This window comes from Podarcis erhardii (assembly GCF_964252035.2).
Source record: "Podarcis erhardii genome assembly, chromosome: 6".
Classification (NCBI taxonomy): Eukaryota; Metazoa; Chordata; class Lepidosauria; order Squamata; family Lacertidae; genus Podarcis; species Podarcis erhardii.
In genome coordinates this window covers 44,029,146-44,047,175 of record NC_138510.1, presented here as the reverse complement: position 1 = coordinate 44,047,175, position 18,030 = coordinate 44,029,146, and the positions used below count along the sequence as shown (strand labels likewise).

The window sequence follows — 18,030 nt, the reverse complement described above, 5'->3', positions numbered from 1 at the left end:
GTCTTATATCTGAGCCGATGTGTCAAGGGTTGCACTGTTTAGAACCATTTGATGCTTTCCATTTATATGTTACTTCAGTTCTTGCCATTATTAAATTAGCAGCCAACACTCCTCATGGTGCAGTGCCTGCTGTGGAGAACCACTCTAGCAAGTGTCACTCTGTGAGAGAAACAGGGTCTCCTAACAAGTCTCGGCACATTTAACAAACTATACAGTTATTTTGGCCCCTGAGACAGGGTATCTCATGACTTCCTCTCCCTCTTCCTGGCAGTAGAAATACAAATAAACAATGCATTAGTTCACTGCCCTTTCACAACACCCCAAATCAGCTGCCTGAGCCAGTGTGTTATTTGCTTAATGGTAGGGCTAGTGCTGCTGCATTCACATTGACAGTGATGGACTGTTTACTAGTGTTGTGTCTCATATTTTATTTGCTGGTCTCTAATTTGTAGCTGAGGGGACGTGGGTGGCGCTGTGGGTAAAAGCCTCAGCGCCTAGGGCTTGCCGATTGAAAGGTCGGCAGTTCGAATCCCCGCGGCGGGGTGCGCTCCCGCTGCTCGGTCCCAGCGCCTGCCAACCTAGCAGTTCGAAAGCACCCCCGGGTGCAAGTAGATAAATAGGGACCGCTTACTGGCGGGAAGGTAAAACGGCGTTTCCATGTGCTGCGCTGGCTCGCCAGATGCAGCTTGTCACGCTGGCCACGTGACCCGGAAGTGTCTCCGGACAGCGCTGGCCCCTGGCCTCTTGAGTGAGATGGGTGCACCAACCCCAGAGTCTGTCAAGACTGGCCCATACGGGCAGGGGTACCTTTACCTTTACCTTTAATTTGTAGCTAAGCTGATGCTGTGAAGGGTCATAGCTCAGAGGTAGAGCATCTGCTCTTCGTGCAGAAGGTCCCAAGTTCAATCCCAGTCAGGTTTGATCCTTGGCTGGAAAAGACTCCTATCTGAAATCCTGGAGGACCACTTCCAGTCAATACAGACAATATTGAGTCAAATGGGCCAATGGTGTGATTTAGTATAAGGCAACTTTCTATGTTCTATTGCAGCACTTGAATAATGTCTTGCATCCCCTGCCGTCAGAGGTTGCTTAAATAATGGGAGTTGTCAGAGAGAGGGCTAAAAAGGCTCCCTGAACGTCCTGCTCACAGCCATCTGCTGCCATTGTGTGCTCCCTCCCCACCCCAACTCATCCTTCTTCCTGCCGTTACTACACCCTTGTGCAAATTAATTGAAACAAACAATGAATTTAGTAGTTGTACAAAACTCACATATACATGTACAAAACTCACATATATGTACATTAGTAATGGATATTACCTCCGCTATTTTAAAGCAGCATTTGAACATGGTTTGGCATGGAGTCTACTAGTTTCAAACAGTCACTGTTGATTTTCAGATCCCTGTACCACACTTGAATCAGCGCCTGAATGAGATTCTCCATAGTCGGACAGTTTGCAGCACAGAGGAGACTTTTGCATATAGCCCACAAATTCTCAGTGGGATTTAAAAGGTAAAGGTACCCCTGACCATTAGGCCCAGTCGTGACCGACTCTGGGGTTGCAGCGCTCATCTCGCTCTATGGGCTGAGGGAGCCGCTGTTTGCCCACAGACAGCTTCCAGGTCATATGGCCAGCATGACTAAGCCGCTTGTAGTGAACCAGAGCAGCGCACGGAAACGCCGTTTACCTTCCCGCCGGAGCGGTACCTATTTATCTACTTGCACTTTGACGTGCTTTCGAACTGCTAGGTTGGCAGGAGCTGGGACTGAGCAATGGGACCTCACCCCGTCACAGGGATTTGAACCGCCGACCTTCTGATCAGCAAGTCCTAGGCTCTGTGGTTTAACCCACAGCGCCACCCGCGTCCCATTAATGGGATTTACGTCTGAGGAATTCCCTGGCCATTCAAGTACCTGTATTTGCTGCTCTGTCATGAATTTCTTCACCACTTTTGATGTGTGGCAGGGGGCTAGGTCCTGCTGCAATATCCCAGTACAGTCAGGGTTATCTTTTCCAGCTCTGGATTAACTCTCTTTCATAGAATCTCACTATATTGTGGCGAGTGCATCATTCCTTCCATTGGCTTTAGGCTTCCGACACCATAATGATCAACTGACTTTGTGTTTGTTTTGAGTACAGGATTACGAGTAAGATAGAAAACATGCTTTGTTTCAGTTAATTTACAGAAAGGGTGTATGTAGCCAATCAGATTTTTCTACACAATTACATCGCTGAAATTGAATGAAGTCAGTTCAAAGTGAGTGCAATGCTTCCTGAATTACATTGCTTTCACTCCGAATGTATGAACACTTGTACTGCTTTGAACCCCATAAAATTGCTAACATGGACCAATTTTGCAGAGTATGGAAGAGTTAATCAGAAGCTAAACAACATGATTGCTGACTACATGCCTTACAAATTGGGTCTACGTTTCTGATTCAGGACAAACCTAGCACATTTAAAATGCCTCAAAGCTGTATGCCATTGCTCATCGTGTGCCTGATAATCTTTGCTGGAAACAACATCTGCTGTAAACATTGCTTCATAGGGGCTTCTTTCAGAATCTGACATTTTAAAAAAATGCTTTGAAGCTAACAACAGCAACAAAGGCCAAAGAAAGCTAAACAGCAGCAACAACAAAAATCCCTTACACCTGGACTGCTGAAATAGCTAAATAAAATACTGTAGATACTTTAGCAAGGGACAGTTGCCAAAAACACCCAGCTGCAAAAAAAATCTACCAGCCAGCTTTGAAAAATGCTTTCATTCTATACAATTGACTTAATGCATATTGAAACAAGTCAATTAGCTTTTCTGATGGTCCTCAAACCAGGCTGGGGAACCTGTGATCCTCCAGATGTTGTTGACTTCCAGTTCACATCAGCCCCAGTCAGCATGTCCAGTGATTAGGAATGATGGGAGCTGCAATCCAGCAACATCCGCAAGACTACAGGCTCCCCATCTCTGCCTTGAAAGAAAGGGGCAAATGGAATTGACCAGGGCCTTTGAAGGAATCACACCTTAGAAAGCAAATGTAACATTAAGCATTTGTCCTTGGAATTCTCCTATAAAAACATTTACTGGCGGAAAATTAAGATAAGATATAATGTTGCTTAGGACCTTGGCAAGTTTTGGAAATCGCCCTAGTGCTGAAATAACCCCAACTTGTACAGAGGACATAAATATGATCTCAACTTAATAAGAATGGGATTGGACAAATTATAATGATAATTGCTTAAACCCTTAACAAACTTCTGGATACAGAACTGCACTTGACTGCAGCAACACATTCTCTCATCCAGATTACACACTTGGGAGAGAGGTTGCATGCACATCTTAAAGCACATCTAAAGCAACACTGTCCCCAAGAATCCTGGGAAATATAAATTACAATTCCCAGGATTCTTTGGGGTAAAATGTGCCTGAAATGTATGGTGTTGTCCTCTTGTTATGGTGTTGTCCTTCTTGGTAACAAACATAGCACTGTGTGGCATGGTTGCAATGCTATGCACACTTACCTAAATTCAAATGTGACACATTTGCAATAGATTAAGGCTTGCAGGAGTTTTGTGCAAATGATTTTGCTTGATTGTGTGGAAAGGACCTGAGAGACAATTTCAGCCTCCACGGGTGGCATTCGACTAGATTTTACTCAGAATAGATCCATTAAAATCAATAGATATGACTCAGGTTGCTTAATTTCAATGGATCTACTCTGAGTAAATACTAGTTGAATTCCACCCCGTGTGTGCAAAATGCTTGTTTGTGAGTGTTTTTTTAAAAAAGCAATTACATTTACACATTGAACATATTTTAAACCAGATTAATGGCACAACTTTGATAGCTCAGTTGGTTAGAGTGCCATGCTGATAATGCCAAGGTTGCAGGTTCAATCCCCATAAGGAACAGCTGTATATTCCTGCATTGCAAGGGGTTGGACCAGATCCTCAGGGTCCCTTACAACTCTATGATTTTATGAATCTGTATGCCACACCTCCTCACCCAACACATCATTAGAAGACATACACGCACAAACACAATTTCCGAGATAACTATTTTGCAGGATAAGAAAATAAAGCTTTCCCTGAAAAAAGACAGGAGAGTGTTTTATTGAATGTATTATTTATATATTTGGAAACCAATGCAAGCACCACCATTACAACGGTGAGTTCATTTTTAAGACAGCTAAGAACAGACTTAACCAGTAATGTCATAACCCTTCGTCCAGGAACTTGGCAATAGTGATGAAAGACTGCAGAAGCACAGAGTGGGATGTGGAGAAACGATGTCTTCACTTCACAGCAGTACAGCAAATTAGGAAGTAACATTAACCAAGAAATAATAGAAAACTTCCTGTCGCCATCTACATTATAGCACTTTAACATGCATCTAACAACCAAATAAACTTCCTGACATTTCCCACATAGTAAATGGATCATCTGCATTCATGTCTAGAAGAAACAGATAAGCTCCAGCATGCCTTCACAGTTCTCCTGATATTCAAGATTATCCACTTGCAAAAACTGGAGCTTTTTTATCCAGTTCTTTCTTAATAGCACCAATTAGAGGGTATTTTCCCTGGTTGCAGAAAGAACCCGAAAAATCATCCTGCTCAAGTGTCCAAACCATAATACCTCCCAATTGATTATCCTTCATGTATTGAACCTAAAGAAGATTAAAAAAGAAAGAAAGGGGAAAAAGAATTAAAAAACAAAAACAAATTCTATATCAAATGTAAAATTTTATGGAATTTTTTTTGCATACCACACATGGATTTTGTCCACACATCATGGCACGCCATACAACATGACTTACCATGCATGAACCAAACACGGCTGCTTTGTTCCTATCTTGCTAGCTTGGGTGAAAACAAATCACCCCCTTTCTTAACATTACATCCAAACCAGTCTGTAGTACTTTGTGTTCTCCATACACAAAGCAGAGAAGAACAGAGCAACCCACAGCAAACCATTAATTATGGCTTACCATGGTGTACAACCTGGGCTGTGGAAGCGTCTTAGTCTACGCTGTGGTCCAGATGTGTAAAACAGGCTAGTGTTGTCATTTCCTCAATATAGACACATCTGTCTGTCAAACAGCTGGAAGGCCACCATACTGCACATGCACACCTTTGACAAACATATCTTCCAGGATGGTACCAGCCACCTCTATAGATCTTCTGTTAGGGCTGGATTTTCACATGGCAGTCAAATGCACATGCATTCAAACTCACAGCACAGAGCATTAACACCATATTCATGCACATTGCGCAACAAATTCCCATATGATCCCAAAGTACACACATGTATTCTGTGACAGCTCATACATGTAAAGCAGCAAAGTGATATTTTCCTGGGATTTTTTTTATGGGCATCTGTATTCTCTGATGTTGGCAGCCTGATAAAAGAATAGAATTGTGAGCAGGCCTGCACATTGCTTAGCCGTATAGCAATCCAAGCTACAATCTCATATCTAACAGCCACGCAGCTTTGTACAATGGTTTGCCACCTAGTTTGAGTATCATTGCCCAATGAAATAGAAAATTAGATTGAAACCAAACCAATAGTCAAATCTTTGTAAAAACCTGTCCAGGCAGGCCCTGCCCCTTATGCAGGAGTTACGTTCCAGAGCCCCGTGTGCATAAATGAAATCTCGTAAAGTGGAGAGTACCCTCTAAATACCCTTTAAACACCCTCTCTGCTGCTCTCTCTTCACCCATACCAAAAATACTGTATCCAAAAATACCTACAACTAGAATTGAAACTCGGGGGCTGGCTGGAGGCTGGAAAAGTGGCTGCTGCTGCACTACCCCATATATCAGTTGCTAGGTGGGGAGGCTCAGCAGCCTAAACAAATCCCTGTTGTGCCTCCAGTCTGTTTGGGGCTTCCTCCTCCCTCACTGATATTCTCTTTGGGCTCTGGAAAGGGTATCCTTATGAACCACAAGTGCTCTCCAGCTCTCTCCTGCCATTTCTGGGTTTGAATTGAATTAGTGAATTGTTACCGAATTTGATTATACATAAGTGGGGGACACCTGTACTGCCTGTCACAGTTTTTCTTTTATTCTGCTTCTTGCCAAATAATTTGCTAGTTCTTGCAGATATGGTCTGTGTAGGCAGCTGGGATCATCCAGCTCTTATCCTGATGTACATCTTTGATGGAAACAAGATTTGCCCTCTAAATAAAATTGAGTGGTGGCATCTTTCTGTATGACATTCAGGTGCTCAGCCACTGTGGCTTATTTTAAGAATAAGAGGACCTATCCTCACACAATTTCATAACTTTCCTTACCAATACCTGTAGATCATGCAACTTAACGGACAAAGGGAATAGACATTTGCCAGTACTTACCTTGATCTGAACACTTGTCACATCTTCATATCCAACCCACTGGTTCCCTTTATAGGAGTAGGGGACTTTTTGTTCCTGAATCCATTCCTTCTTGGCACCAGAATTAAAGCCACAGATCTGACAAGAATAAATCGAAAGTCATAAATATGAATGTCGATGTCAGCAGATTGTCTATTACTGCAGGACAGGACTGGCCACCATTTTGTCCTGACATCAACCTTTTGCCTGCCAATGATGGAGAGGTTTTTCACCGACAATGGAAGGTGCTGGCGACATATTGCTTGAGGAGTCTGATCTCATAGAAGTGGGTCTCTCCTCTAATAGGCCACTAGACCCTTCCCTTGTGTCCAGATCTCCACCTGCCAACCTGCTAGGACCTTCCCCCACGTTAGTTCTCCAAAGTCCTCCCATTTATCCTCTGACTATTCTCTCCACAACGTTTCCACAGCACTCACGACACTATAACAATATATATGTGAGCTATAAAAAGTAGGTTAAAGTTTTACCACAACACATGTTTTTGAAGAGAAAATCTGATATAGATTTAAAGCCCTCCCCCATACCATTGCTTTGAGGTCCATAAAGGGATTCCACAGGTAGTGGTACAATTTGGACACATCACTCCCCCACTTTCCCAATTCTTGCCAGTTAAACTTGATTTTAGGGCAAATGCTTTATTTCAGATTGAGAACTTTAGCTTTCCCATTGCTTTGGGACTGGGAGTGCATACCCTCCAACAGTGCTTTTTTGTGGGGGTACACATACCCCTAAACATTTTGTGAATCTAAGTTTGGCCTTGTTGAGGGGCAGTATTTCAATATGAGTAGGGAAATGAGAATACCCTGAAACATTTTTTTAAAGAAAAAAACACTGCCCTCCAACATTCCTCATGAAAATAAGAACATTGCTCACCCCCCCAACCAATTGACTCTCCTTGACCCCGCTTTTTTGGTCCTGCCCCCATGGAGCATTTCCTATCAGAAGAATGGCGAGTGCCACCACCACAATACCGACGGGACACAGCATACATGCTAACAACCTGAGAAAACCCCTTATTCCTTTTTTATTTTGCTTTGGTAGATTTAAAAAGAAAAACACATACCAATAAATAAATTTTAGAAAGGGGCAAGATTAAACGTGGGCGCCCAAAGCTTAAATAAATCTAGACTCTTTGCTCTCTGCTCCGCTTCCCCTTTTTTCCTGCCCAGGGCGGCCCTGTGCTCTGCCTGCTCCTCAGAGCCAGCACATCATGTGGGCCTGGGCCTCGGCAGCAGCAGCTTCCCCTCCTCACCTGCCCTCCAGCAGCCGCTATGAGCTGCCCAAGGGAGGAGGTAGGCAGCGGCGGCCATGGAGAGGCCATGGAGAGGCAACAGGATGCTCCCTCGTTGCCACTGCTGCTCAGGACAAGTGCTAGCTCCTCCTCGAGCTCAGCAGTGGCAGCACTGGTGGGGAAAATAGGGACATTCTGGGATCAAATCAGAAGCTAGGATGGCTTTCATAATTCCCCGTCTGTCCTTGGAAAATCAGGACACTCAGAGGGTATGGGAGTGAAGAAATGCTTCAACTGTATGACATAGTGGTGTGTGCATTCTCTCTCTCTCTCTCTCTCTCTCTCTCTCTCTCTCTCTCTCCACACCCCCCCCCCTATGTCTGGGTTGTCTATGAAGCCATACATATCTAATTATGTACCATTTCTAAGACAGAGCATGAGATAACTTTGTGTTAAATTTCTCCTGCCTTCTTCCCATCCTAATTCTAATTTGAATCCATCTCCTTGAGATTGATGAGACAGAAGGGAATTGGAGTTTCTATAGGCTAAATGGGAACTTAAATGAAATCCTCCCTACCTCATAATAGGCCAGTACCCCCGCTTCTTTTGTGAAAGGACCTAGTGTCCCAGCACCAGATACTGGGGCTTCAACTCCAGTCAGCTTTGTAGAAAGGGTATAAGACCGGCCATAAGTGGGGATTCCCATGATGATCTTCTCAGCTGGGGCACCTATGCTGCGTAGATACTTCACAGCGTAGTCCTGAAGAAGGAAGAGTAGACTAGTTACTGCATACATTAGGTAGGACACTGAATGTTATTTCTAAACTTCTTTATTTATTATTTCAATTTCTATCCCAGCCTTCATTCATGGTCCCAACATGGTTAACAACATAACACACCATTAAAACAATTAACAACTCAGATAAAATATACAAAATGACAATACGTCCTGATCATACCCAGACCCATGATGAGGACAATTGACTTGAATGTTATTTATTTATCAGCAAAGCACTCGGTTATGCCAGCTCCTAAGTTGCAAGGGATATACACACCACTCCCCGCTAACTAGGTCTCTAGGCAATCTATCTCTGTAGACCTGTGTTCCATCTTGGACATTTGAGCAACAACATAGCCACGCCTCTTCCTGATTTCTTAAATGCCCTTGTCTGACATGGCCAACACAAGCACCCAATAGCTCCTCCTCAGTGACAGCTCCAGCTTCTCCTGTCACTTCAAGTCCCTCCTTGTGTATGGAGACAGTGGTGGGGAAGGATGGAGGCGATTCCAAAGGCACCACTCTCTCTGGACCCACCACAGGCTCTTCAGCTTCCAATACCTCCTCCAGCTCCCCACACATCACCGACCCCTTCCCCTAGATCTTCCTCCTCCCCGCTTGCCTCCTCTGCCCACACATTCTCTCAGCCCTCATGCTCCTGCCCATCCCTGACCCAAAACGTAATGCAGCACCATGATCAGTTTCTATGTGACCCAGTAAAGTATTCCCAGCAAATGCTTGGCTGAAGAAGTGTGTTTTTAGCTGCTGCTGAAAAGGAAGCATTGATGGCACCAAGCACACTTGGAGGGAGAACCAAAGTGTTATCACAGAACAGGCCCTATCTTAAACTTCACCAATTGACAGGGTAAGAAGGACCTGACTGAACCACTCAAGATTCTAGCAGCTGTGTTTCCCCTTAGCTGGAGCTTCCAAACTATCTTCAAGGGTAGCCCCATGAAGACCATATTACAGTAATCTACCAAGAGGTTACCAGAGCATAGATCACTGTGTCAGGGCTCTTATGATCCAGAAATGGCCATAGCTTACCAGACATAGCTGGAAAAGGACATTTTGAGCCACTGATGTCATTTAGACCTCCAAAGACAATGCTGGATCAAGGAGTACTCCTTAAGCTATGAAATGTTTCCTTCAAGTGAGGTTCTCCCCATGCTGAACAGGTCACCTTTCTACTTCCTAGACCTGCCTGTTCAGCACATGTTGCAGATCTGTTGCTCAATGCTATTATCTATGGGTTGCATGTGCCTTGGAAAAATGCAGGGTCCTGAATACTAGGATGTTTTAATACCAGACTGTTTTATTTGGGAAATCTGTCCCCTATCCATCTGCTTGAGTTAATCTATCTTGTGCCAGTCATGAAATCAATGGATGGAGGGGGCAAAGTAAACAGAGCTTTACCACTGATATTTGATTCAGAACCTTGTCCACCAGGCTAGCTTTACTATTGCTACAGTAAAGAAAACATGTGGCATTTTTTAAAAAAAAGCTTATGGAAAAGCCCTTTGAAATATTTAACAAAGTCCTTGGACTGACAACTTACAACATTGTAGTAGGATGCAGATCCACTGTCAGCTGTGCTCTTCTGAAGGGGGCTTAAATGGCCTGTGAAACTTTCCCAGGCGCCGTGAAAATCAAAGGTCATGAAGTTAATGAAATCAACATATCTAGAGAAAGAAGAACAAACGGTTACTCGAGACGTTTGGGGAATAACTAGTTATCTTCAGTTTCTGTTAGGTTTAATAAATGTCATCCACACTAGCCTTCCAGAATGGAAATCTATTTGTAGTTACTTACCATTTTGGAGCAAAACTGTGAGCTGACATTTTTTGGTCTCACCTCTACCTTACAACTGAAAAAGGCACTTTATGTTGAGGATATTAAATTTCTGTTATTTAATGTAGGGGGCAGGGGGCACTGGGTGCGTTGCACTACGCTTCTTGGCAACTCCCCAAAGCTGTTGCCATAAGCAGCGGACACTTGTTTTTTAAGATAAAATTCAGGCTTAATTAGCAGGCATGCTCTGAACTAGGGAAGATAAAGTACTCTGCTAACTGATTCAGCCACTGGGTGCCAAGGATTCGACCTGGAGAAGGACTTTTGTTGCAACTATCGGTATGTTGGGGAGGTGAGCCTCCATTACTTCCTTTTGATATATTTTGCATTTGCTGGTTTTCTTGGCAAATCTCCCCCGAAGTACGGTTTGAAATAAGCAAGCAGGACTGAAAGAGTATCTTGCTATCATTATTGTTATGGTTTAACTACAAAATTGACTGTGTGAAATTTGGACTATGATTTTGGCAAAGACCTTTAATTGAATGATAAAAAGAATTAACGATGGGAGCTGCGGTGTTTTTTACGGAAACATCAAGTCATTAGCAGCTGAAAAAAGATTACAGGAGGGAATTTTAGATATCTGCCCGGCGCTAATGGCGAAGAGGCAACATCTCCTCCGGTCTTGGCTGTGACACAGTAAGAAATGCAGAAAGTGAAAGTGGATGAGAATGTTGGATTACAGGACAATATTTCACACATAATTACAAAGGACTAATCCGCTTGTCTAAACAAACTCAGAGGATGTTAAAAATAAACAAAGGATCAACATTTGGAAATGTTTATTGGGATTATCTGACTAATTAAGGAATGCAGTAACAACATTAGATCATCACTCCCTGAACTTCAGAGCATGGGAAGTCACCCAAAGATTTATAATTTGGCATGATTATTTGGCTGTTTTGTTGTATTATAATTTGAAATGTTTTATGTGGTTTTTGCTGGATTGTTAAATTGGAAAACTTAATAAATATTATATATGAAAGTAAATTACTGTTATTTATTAAATTTGTATACCACCCTTCTCAGGGAACACAAAGAAAGTTGTGCAAATAAGCCCTAAATCATCATTATAGCATCTGTTTGCTTGCCTGAACCATTTAAACTGGAACTAAAGAAATGTACTGCTTGCTCACTGTAATTGCCCCACCCAGTTTGCTGTTCATTCTGTTTAATGTAGATTCTTTTTTTAAAAAAGTACTTACTCTGAGATTGTCTGAATATCATAACCTTTGTCAATGGCTTCCCTTCCAGCGGGTATTGCAACACTCAGTAAGAGTCTTTTCTGACCCCGCCTCCGAAATGCTACAGACAGATCCTAATGGGTGATGCAGAGGATTAATGCAGCTACTACTACTATGAATCTTACCCCTCCTTCACCATAACATCCCAGGGCAATTTTGTTATTGTAACTTGCCCTGGGATGTTATGGTGAATGAGGGGTAAGAAATAGAGCAGTATAACTTAAAACAGAATAACCAACCATTCACCCCCCCCACCCCAATCAGGTTAATTCCTAGTTTTCAAGTAGGTCACAAAAATAAATTTTGCCTGTCAAAAGCAAAGAGGTGCCTTTTCAGCTGAATAATGATGCTGTTAGATTGACTTGTGTAGGGAGGGAGTTTTACAATTGGGGGCTACCACAGAGAAGTCTCTCTCCTGGTCTGCCACTCCTCAGACATCTGAGGAGTTATCCACAGTTATCTTCTATCCCACATTTTCAAGGCACCAATCCACATTTTCCCATTCTGTATCCAAGTGCTTTCCCCCCTTTTCCCCACATCTTTCCCCAGAAAAACCTGATCTTTACAGCTGAATTGAAGCAAATGGCTTTTCATTTTTTCTGTAGATTGCTGTTTGTGCCAATTCAGTGGTAAAAGAGCGGGGTTTTGCAGAGAAAGTGGTGGAGCAAAAACAAAACAAAGACATAGTCAAAACAGAAATCATAAGTTATTATTTGTGATTCCTTCCCATCACTGTCTTTTGAATCAATTTCTTTGTTAAATGTATTTGCATAAGGATGATTTGTATTTTGCTTTACCTTAACCAGGTTAGTCAAACGGCTTTTATCAGACAGTTCTGCTAAGGGCCAAGCAAGATCAAAGCCATCAAAGTTATTTGTCCGAAGCAACTGCAACACAGACATCACAAATTCTGAGCGTGTGGCAGGAGATGCAGTTATTCTTCTAAAGCTATTACAGACAGGAGACAAAAACGTAGAGGGATTCTTGATTACTTTGTATTTTTCATAGAAATAAAATGAAGCCATTATTATTATTTTTTACAGTAGATGATTGAAGTATTCCACAATAACTGGAAAAAAGTTTCCACGAGCAGAGAAGTATTCACACTGAAAGTATCACTCCCTCCAATAGAAAACTCAGTACACCATGCCAACAGAAATGGACACTGGAAAACAAAAGGGAGCCAACAGAAGGGTTGGAAAAACTTGTTGATGACCAGGGCCATCTTTACCCAGTGGTGCAAGGGGTGCGGGGCACCTGGGCGCTGAATTCTGGGGGGGGGGGGTGCCAAATGTATACCTACTGTATACCGGTCCCTCTCGATCGGCGACAGTGAAAAGCAATGGAGCTGTCAGGTGGCTGTTGCAGTTCGAGAGTAACCAGGCAGGACTCCGACCTGTGTTTTACAGGCTTTATTTTGGTGCACACTATTTACAGTGAAGAGCCCCAAAGCTCATGTCTGGCTCAATCGCTAGCAGAATCCGGGAGTGGTCTTTTTATGGACCTCCCCCAACAGAAGAGTTTCGTTACCCCAACCGTCTCCGCCCCTCTCTGCGCCTCAGACTACTGTGCAGGATGGACGGTGGCAAGGGCGTGTTTCCCTCCTGTCCAGCTTGCCCAGGTGTGGTGTTAAGGCTCCTACCAGCATCCTCTGGTCCTTGCACCTCTTCCCCACAGGAGGTGGGGCTTTCCTCCCCGGAAGAGGAACTGCTTCACAAGATTTTCGGAGGCTCCCTGTAACACAACTGCCCTTCTATTTCTTGCCTCTGAGCCAATGGCAGTTCCCTGACAGGAGCGAAAGTCTCCCCCCCCCCCATTGCTCTGCTACTCCATAGCATCAAATATCACCAGCGAGTCAGGAAACAAAAGCAATTTATTCCGCTGCGTCATTGTTGCAGGTGAGCGATTTCCCCCCTTAAGAAAGGTCAGAAACTTTGGCTTCCCCTCAAAAAAAAGCTCAATAAAAATTAATTTGGGGGTGCTGGGAGGATCTTTGCACCCCGGCAGTGCATATGCTAAAGACAGCCCTGGTGATGACTATAGAAAAACAAGAATGCAAACTGGGAAGGTGAATCGGCCTGTGTTGGTCCTTTTACAGCTCACAGTATATATTGGAGGGCTTGACTGGCTGGAGCACTGGAAAGCAGCACTCTTGTTAAAGGAAGAAGATACACATTTTGTTGCAGGTCCCACTTGCTGAGATGAATTGTAATCTAAAATCCAAGAGAAGAATGGTTCACTGCGCAACTTTATACACCAGGGTTTGCCCATGCTCACCCTCCCACTGGAGGTGTCAAGAAGCATTAGGCTGTCTCACAGTTAGACAGGGAGAAATGTGGAAATAGGCAGGCTCTCACCATCACCACACATGTTCAGAGAGAGAGTTTACAGCAAGGTGTCAACCCCACTTCTGGGAAGTATACTTGCTATACTGAAAGGACAGGCCACTTTGGAAGAGAAACCTTTGGCTTTATTTCACTTATGATTTTTACTGGCATAAGCAAAAATTAAGTTCAGTGGTACCTCAGAAGTTGAACGGAATCCATTCCGAAAGTCTGTTCAACTTCCAAAATGTTTGGAAACCAAGGCATGGCTCTGTTCAACTTCCAAAATGTTTGGAAACCAAGCTCCTGCAGCCAATCGGAAGCCGCAGAAGTCGCAGAAGTCCAATGTTTGGGTTCCAAAGAACATTTGCAAACCAGAACACTCACTTCTGGGTTTGCGACATTCGGGATCCAAAACATTCAACTTGCAAGGCATTCGGGATCCAAGGTACGACTGTAAACAGATAGCTCTAGACTTACGGTTCAGGTCCCATGAGAGCTCCACCAACAGAGAGAAGGGTCTTCAAGTTGCGATTTCTAAAGAAGAAAAGAGTGAATAAAATAAAGATTATTAGGATATTTTTAAAAAATGATTTCAGCAAAGCAGAAGTCAACTTTGGGTTTTTTATAGCACAAAACATCATCCAGAATGTTACATGTGCACAGTTAATTAATTTTCTCTGGATTGTGCAGAAGGGGAGGGGAGACTGGCAGTCGGCCAAGCATTCTGAGTAATAGGCTGTATGGAATAATCAGAGCATTTGATACACTTGGAAGTAGCATATTTTTCACCATCCCTCATTTAGTGCTACCAAAGCAGTGATGAGTACTTTAAATAATTGTTTCAGCTGATGAACAGCTGGAGAGGTTAGAGTAAAGTTGTGTCCCTTGATACACTCCTCTTCTGCTCAGAAACAACCTGCCAGAGACTGCTTCAAGGCTTTTACTTTAAAAAAGTTTGAGAAAGAATAATACAACTCAACACAATGTGATATTTGAACCCCAAATACCCATCAACCTGTGAAGTTAGTTAAGTAAATGAGACCTCTCCTTTCACAGTGGTTTAATTATCAGCATTATTGATTCCATTGCTGGTGGAAAGTGCAGTGACTTGCACTGAGGAAACAGCCAAGGCACTTGGTGTCTAGCAAGAGATAGAGTCTGGGGGTCCACACTGCATGCTACATAACACTTGGGTTTTACCCTTCTGAAAACAGTGAACACTAGCTACTGCTGGGGAGGCAACTAGGATTGGAATCATGGTGGATATGATATAACCTCCCTGCCATGGTTATACCAAGAACTGTCCCAAAGCATTCTATACCAAGAACTGTCCCAAAGCATTCATTTTTGAAGATGAAAGTTTCCATTGGCTCCAATGAGAGCTTCATTTTAGATACAAAATCAGGGGCTAATTATCACTGGGACCATGGTGGAGGGGAAGGGTTAAACAAGCCATGTCCAAGCACACACCATGTTTCTGATCACCATCCCCGGTGGCTATTTATTATTGTAAAACATACATATGAGGTTAAGTTACATCTTCATATGTAGTTTGACCCAAGGCCCACTCACTCCCTGCAAGAAAATTCCCAGCTAGGCTCAGCCTGGGCTGTGTCAACAATAGAGGATGCTGTGGAGGTAGGGTCCCCTTTGTGTTTCATGTTTTGTATGTGCCTTCTTATGTTACCCACCTTTTAAGCTGATTGAGAGTCCCATACGTAGTGGCATCATTCCATTCACCGGGCTCGAGCTGGTTGCCACTTATTTTGGCGAAAGCATAAATGATGTGGGTGCAGAGATTTGGATCAATCTGATCAGCGACAAAACGCCCTGAAGTTTCCCGGTACTGGGACCAGCTGGTGAAATAGCAAACCAGCTTAGAGGCAGAAACTGTTAAGATAATTAGGAGAGGTAATTAGGTTAAGATAATTAGAAGAGAATTTTTTTTTTAAAAAAAGAGTTAGTTCCCTTCCAGATAGAGATGTAAGAAAGCATCGCTGTCTGCTGCCACCTGTGTCCATTGCATGCAGTGCTCCTTCCATCCCTCTGTTCTTGGGCTTCTTCTGACAAAACTTACATTATTTGTCTTGCTGTCCACTGTGGTGGAATTTCACATCATTAATTACATTGTCATTGTTTTGATCCATACCATTCAACTCAATGCAAAGGCAGTGCAATACAAACTGGGGTGGGGAGTAATCAATTATGTATGTATTGTTTGCAGACTGAAGACAACAGTGAATACTGATTCTTTTCACTAGATCAATTCTGTTCTGGGCATGGGATGAATAAGCAAACACCAGCAATTTCCACTGGCATTTCTACCAGAATTCTCCAACAGCCATACTTCAAAATGACCTTTTCATTCACCCTGACAGTGGTGGACATTAGGTTCTCAAATGTCAGCAGCACCCTGCGTGACGCTAAATTTCAGTGCTCCCCGCCTCTCATTCTCCATTCTACAGCATTGTTGTGGCACCTCCTGCAGTGCCACTGCCCTGGTCACACCACCCAAAAACCGCCTCTGATCCTGATTCGTTTGCATAAAGTTTGTGGGGAGGTTAGAGGATGTCAGCTCTTCCCTGAGCATACATACTGATTTGTTTGCAGGGATATTATATGGTGTTCCATCAAGCAATTGTTCTCTTACAATCTTCGGGGAATTTCCCTTTCATGGAGAGTCCATTTTTGAAGTGAAGTCAGTGCACCAAACCAACTTTAATTGTGAAACTTGCATTTGTCTGTATGCGCTTGAATTCCACCCATAATTAATGACAGCCTGGACACACCCTTAGTCAAATAATATGTAGGAACCTGCCACAAAAGGGCAAAATGCAGGACCTCCAATTGCTTGGGCAGTTGGTACATATGTAGACTCACTTCACACAGCCTGCATCTATATCAGGAGTAGGGCTTACAGATGTGCTCCTTCCTTCCTAACCTCTCCCTGCCCCACTCTGGGTTGAAGGCAAGGACAGGAATTCTATCTCCATTTAGTAATTTTGCACACATCCCACATAAAACATTGATTCCGACCCTTCCCAGGGAGGGGGAAAGTGTTGGGCCACTTTCAGACATCCTGGGATACCTGTTCAGTGGCCAAAGCCCCATCATGGAGAGCTTCCCTCATTACCAACCCTTGTAGAATGATTGAAATGAGGGAATGTGAGCATATTAGAACCCTAGTAGAGACTGACACAAGGAATTTCCAACCCCAGAGTGATTTCCGAAAGCCAAGAAAAGAGGAAAAGATAACTTACCAGACTGCAGAAAGATCAGCGCAGTGATGCTTACTGCAAAAAGTCAAGAGGAGAAAATCATGTTATGACAAGACCAGACCTGCTATAAATACCATATTATCACTACCTTTTTCAAATTCTTGAATGTTCAAAGTCATGCACTTTGATTAATAAAACTACTCAAGTCAATGAGCATGATTACCCTAGGCAGAGAGGGATTTCAAACTTGCTTAGATGGTTAGCTACATGGGATTTCCCCACACAGGGATACGGGCTTTTCTGTATTGCCCATGAAATTTTAAAAGGTACATAGCCATAAACTTTCAAAATAGTATTCAGTTACCCTCTCCATAACTTGTAACCAATTAGCAACATCAACAACATACAATCAGTCACCGTTGTCCTGCCAAAGCAAATCCTTGGAACTCCAGCTGGAGAAAGCCCAGGATAGTCTCCAATCCTAACCTTCAATCACATTGCCAAACTCACCAGCCCACATGGAAGCCTGACCCATCCTGGCTGCTGTACCACAATGACAATGTTGCTTTCTTTACAATTGTGCTTCCACACCGCTGATCCCAACCTTTTAAAAATAAAATTAGAAGAGGAAGTGAAGGCATGTAACAAGTGTGTGGCTTTCACACACTTGAGTGAAAATGTCCTCATTTCTGTTCCTGGAATGATTGTGCAATTGTCTAGCCAGGAAGTGTTGCAATCAGGACTGTGGAATTTTTTTTCCCACAGCATGCTGGTTGAAGCTGACATAATGGGAAAACCAAACCAAACAAGTTTAATATCCATTCCCATGTGTTCCAGATTGCTTGATTAGCACATTTTAAATCTTGATACTGGACCAGGTTTATCTAAAATACTTTGGCCTTGTTCACTTGTTACAGTTCACGTGTTCAGTCAACGCATGGGTGGAAAGTGGACTGTGCCAGCTAGTCCCACTGTTACCACTCGCCTGACCAA

At 43.2% G+C, this 18,030-nt stretch overlaps 1 protein-coding gene across 1 annotated transcript; it reads right to left on the bottom strand.

Annotated features, from left to right (window-relative positions):
* Window positions 1-4,106: 4,106 nt before the first annotated feature.
* LOC309343629 (chitinase-3-like protein 1) lies at window positions 4,107-17,705 on the bottom strand. The gene is made up of 10 exons (XM_081865340.1): window positions 17,548-17,705; window positions 17,080-17,112; window positions 15,511-15,709; window positions 14,297-14,353; window positions 12,290-12,440; window positions 11,454-11,566; window positions 9,959-10,082; window positions 8,200-8,382; window positions 6,353-6,469; window positions 4,107-4,666 (listed from the first exon to the last, which is right to left on the bottom strand). Exons 1-10 carry the CDS (start codon window positions 17,570-17,572, stop codon window positions 4,508-4,510), a joined length of 1,161 nt encoding a protein of 386 aa, XP_081721466.1. The 5' UTR covers window positions 17,573-17,705; the 3' UTR covers window positions 4,107-4,507.
* Window positions 17,706-18,030: the final 325 nt, after the last annotated feature.

Coding starts and splice junctions, on each gene's coding strand:
- LOC309343629 (XM_081865340.1), bottom strand. CDS start 17,572: ATGGGTCAGGCTTCCATGTGGGCTG. Junction 17,113..17,547: donor TCAGGCTTCCATGTGGGCTG/GTGAGTTTGGCA, acceptor GACTTTTTGCAG/TAAGCATCACTGCGCTGATC. Junction 6,470..8,199: donor GGGTACTGGCCTATTATGAG/GTAGGGAGGATT, acceptor TATTCTTGTCAG/ATCTGTGGCTTTAATTCTGG.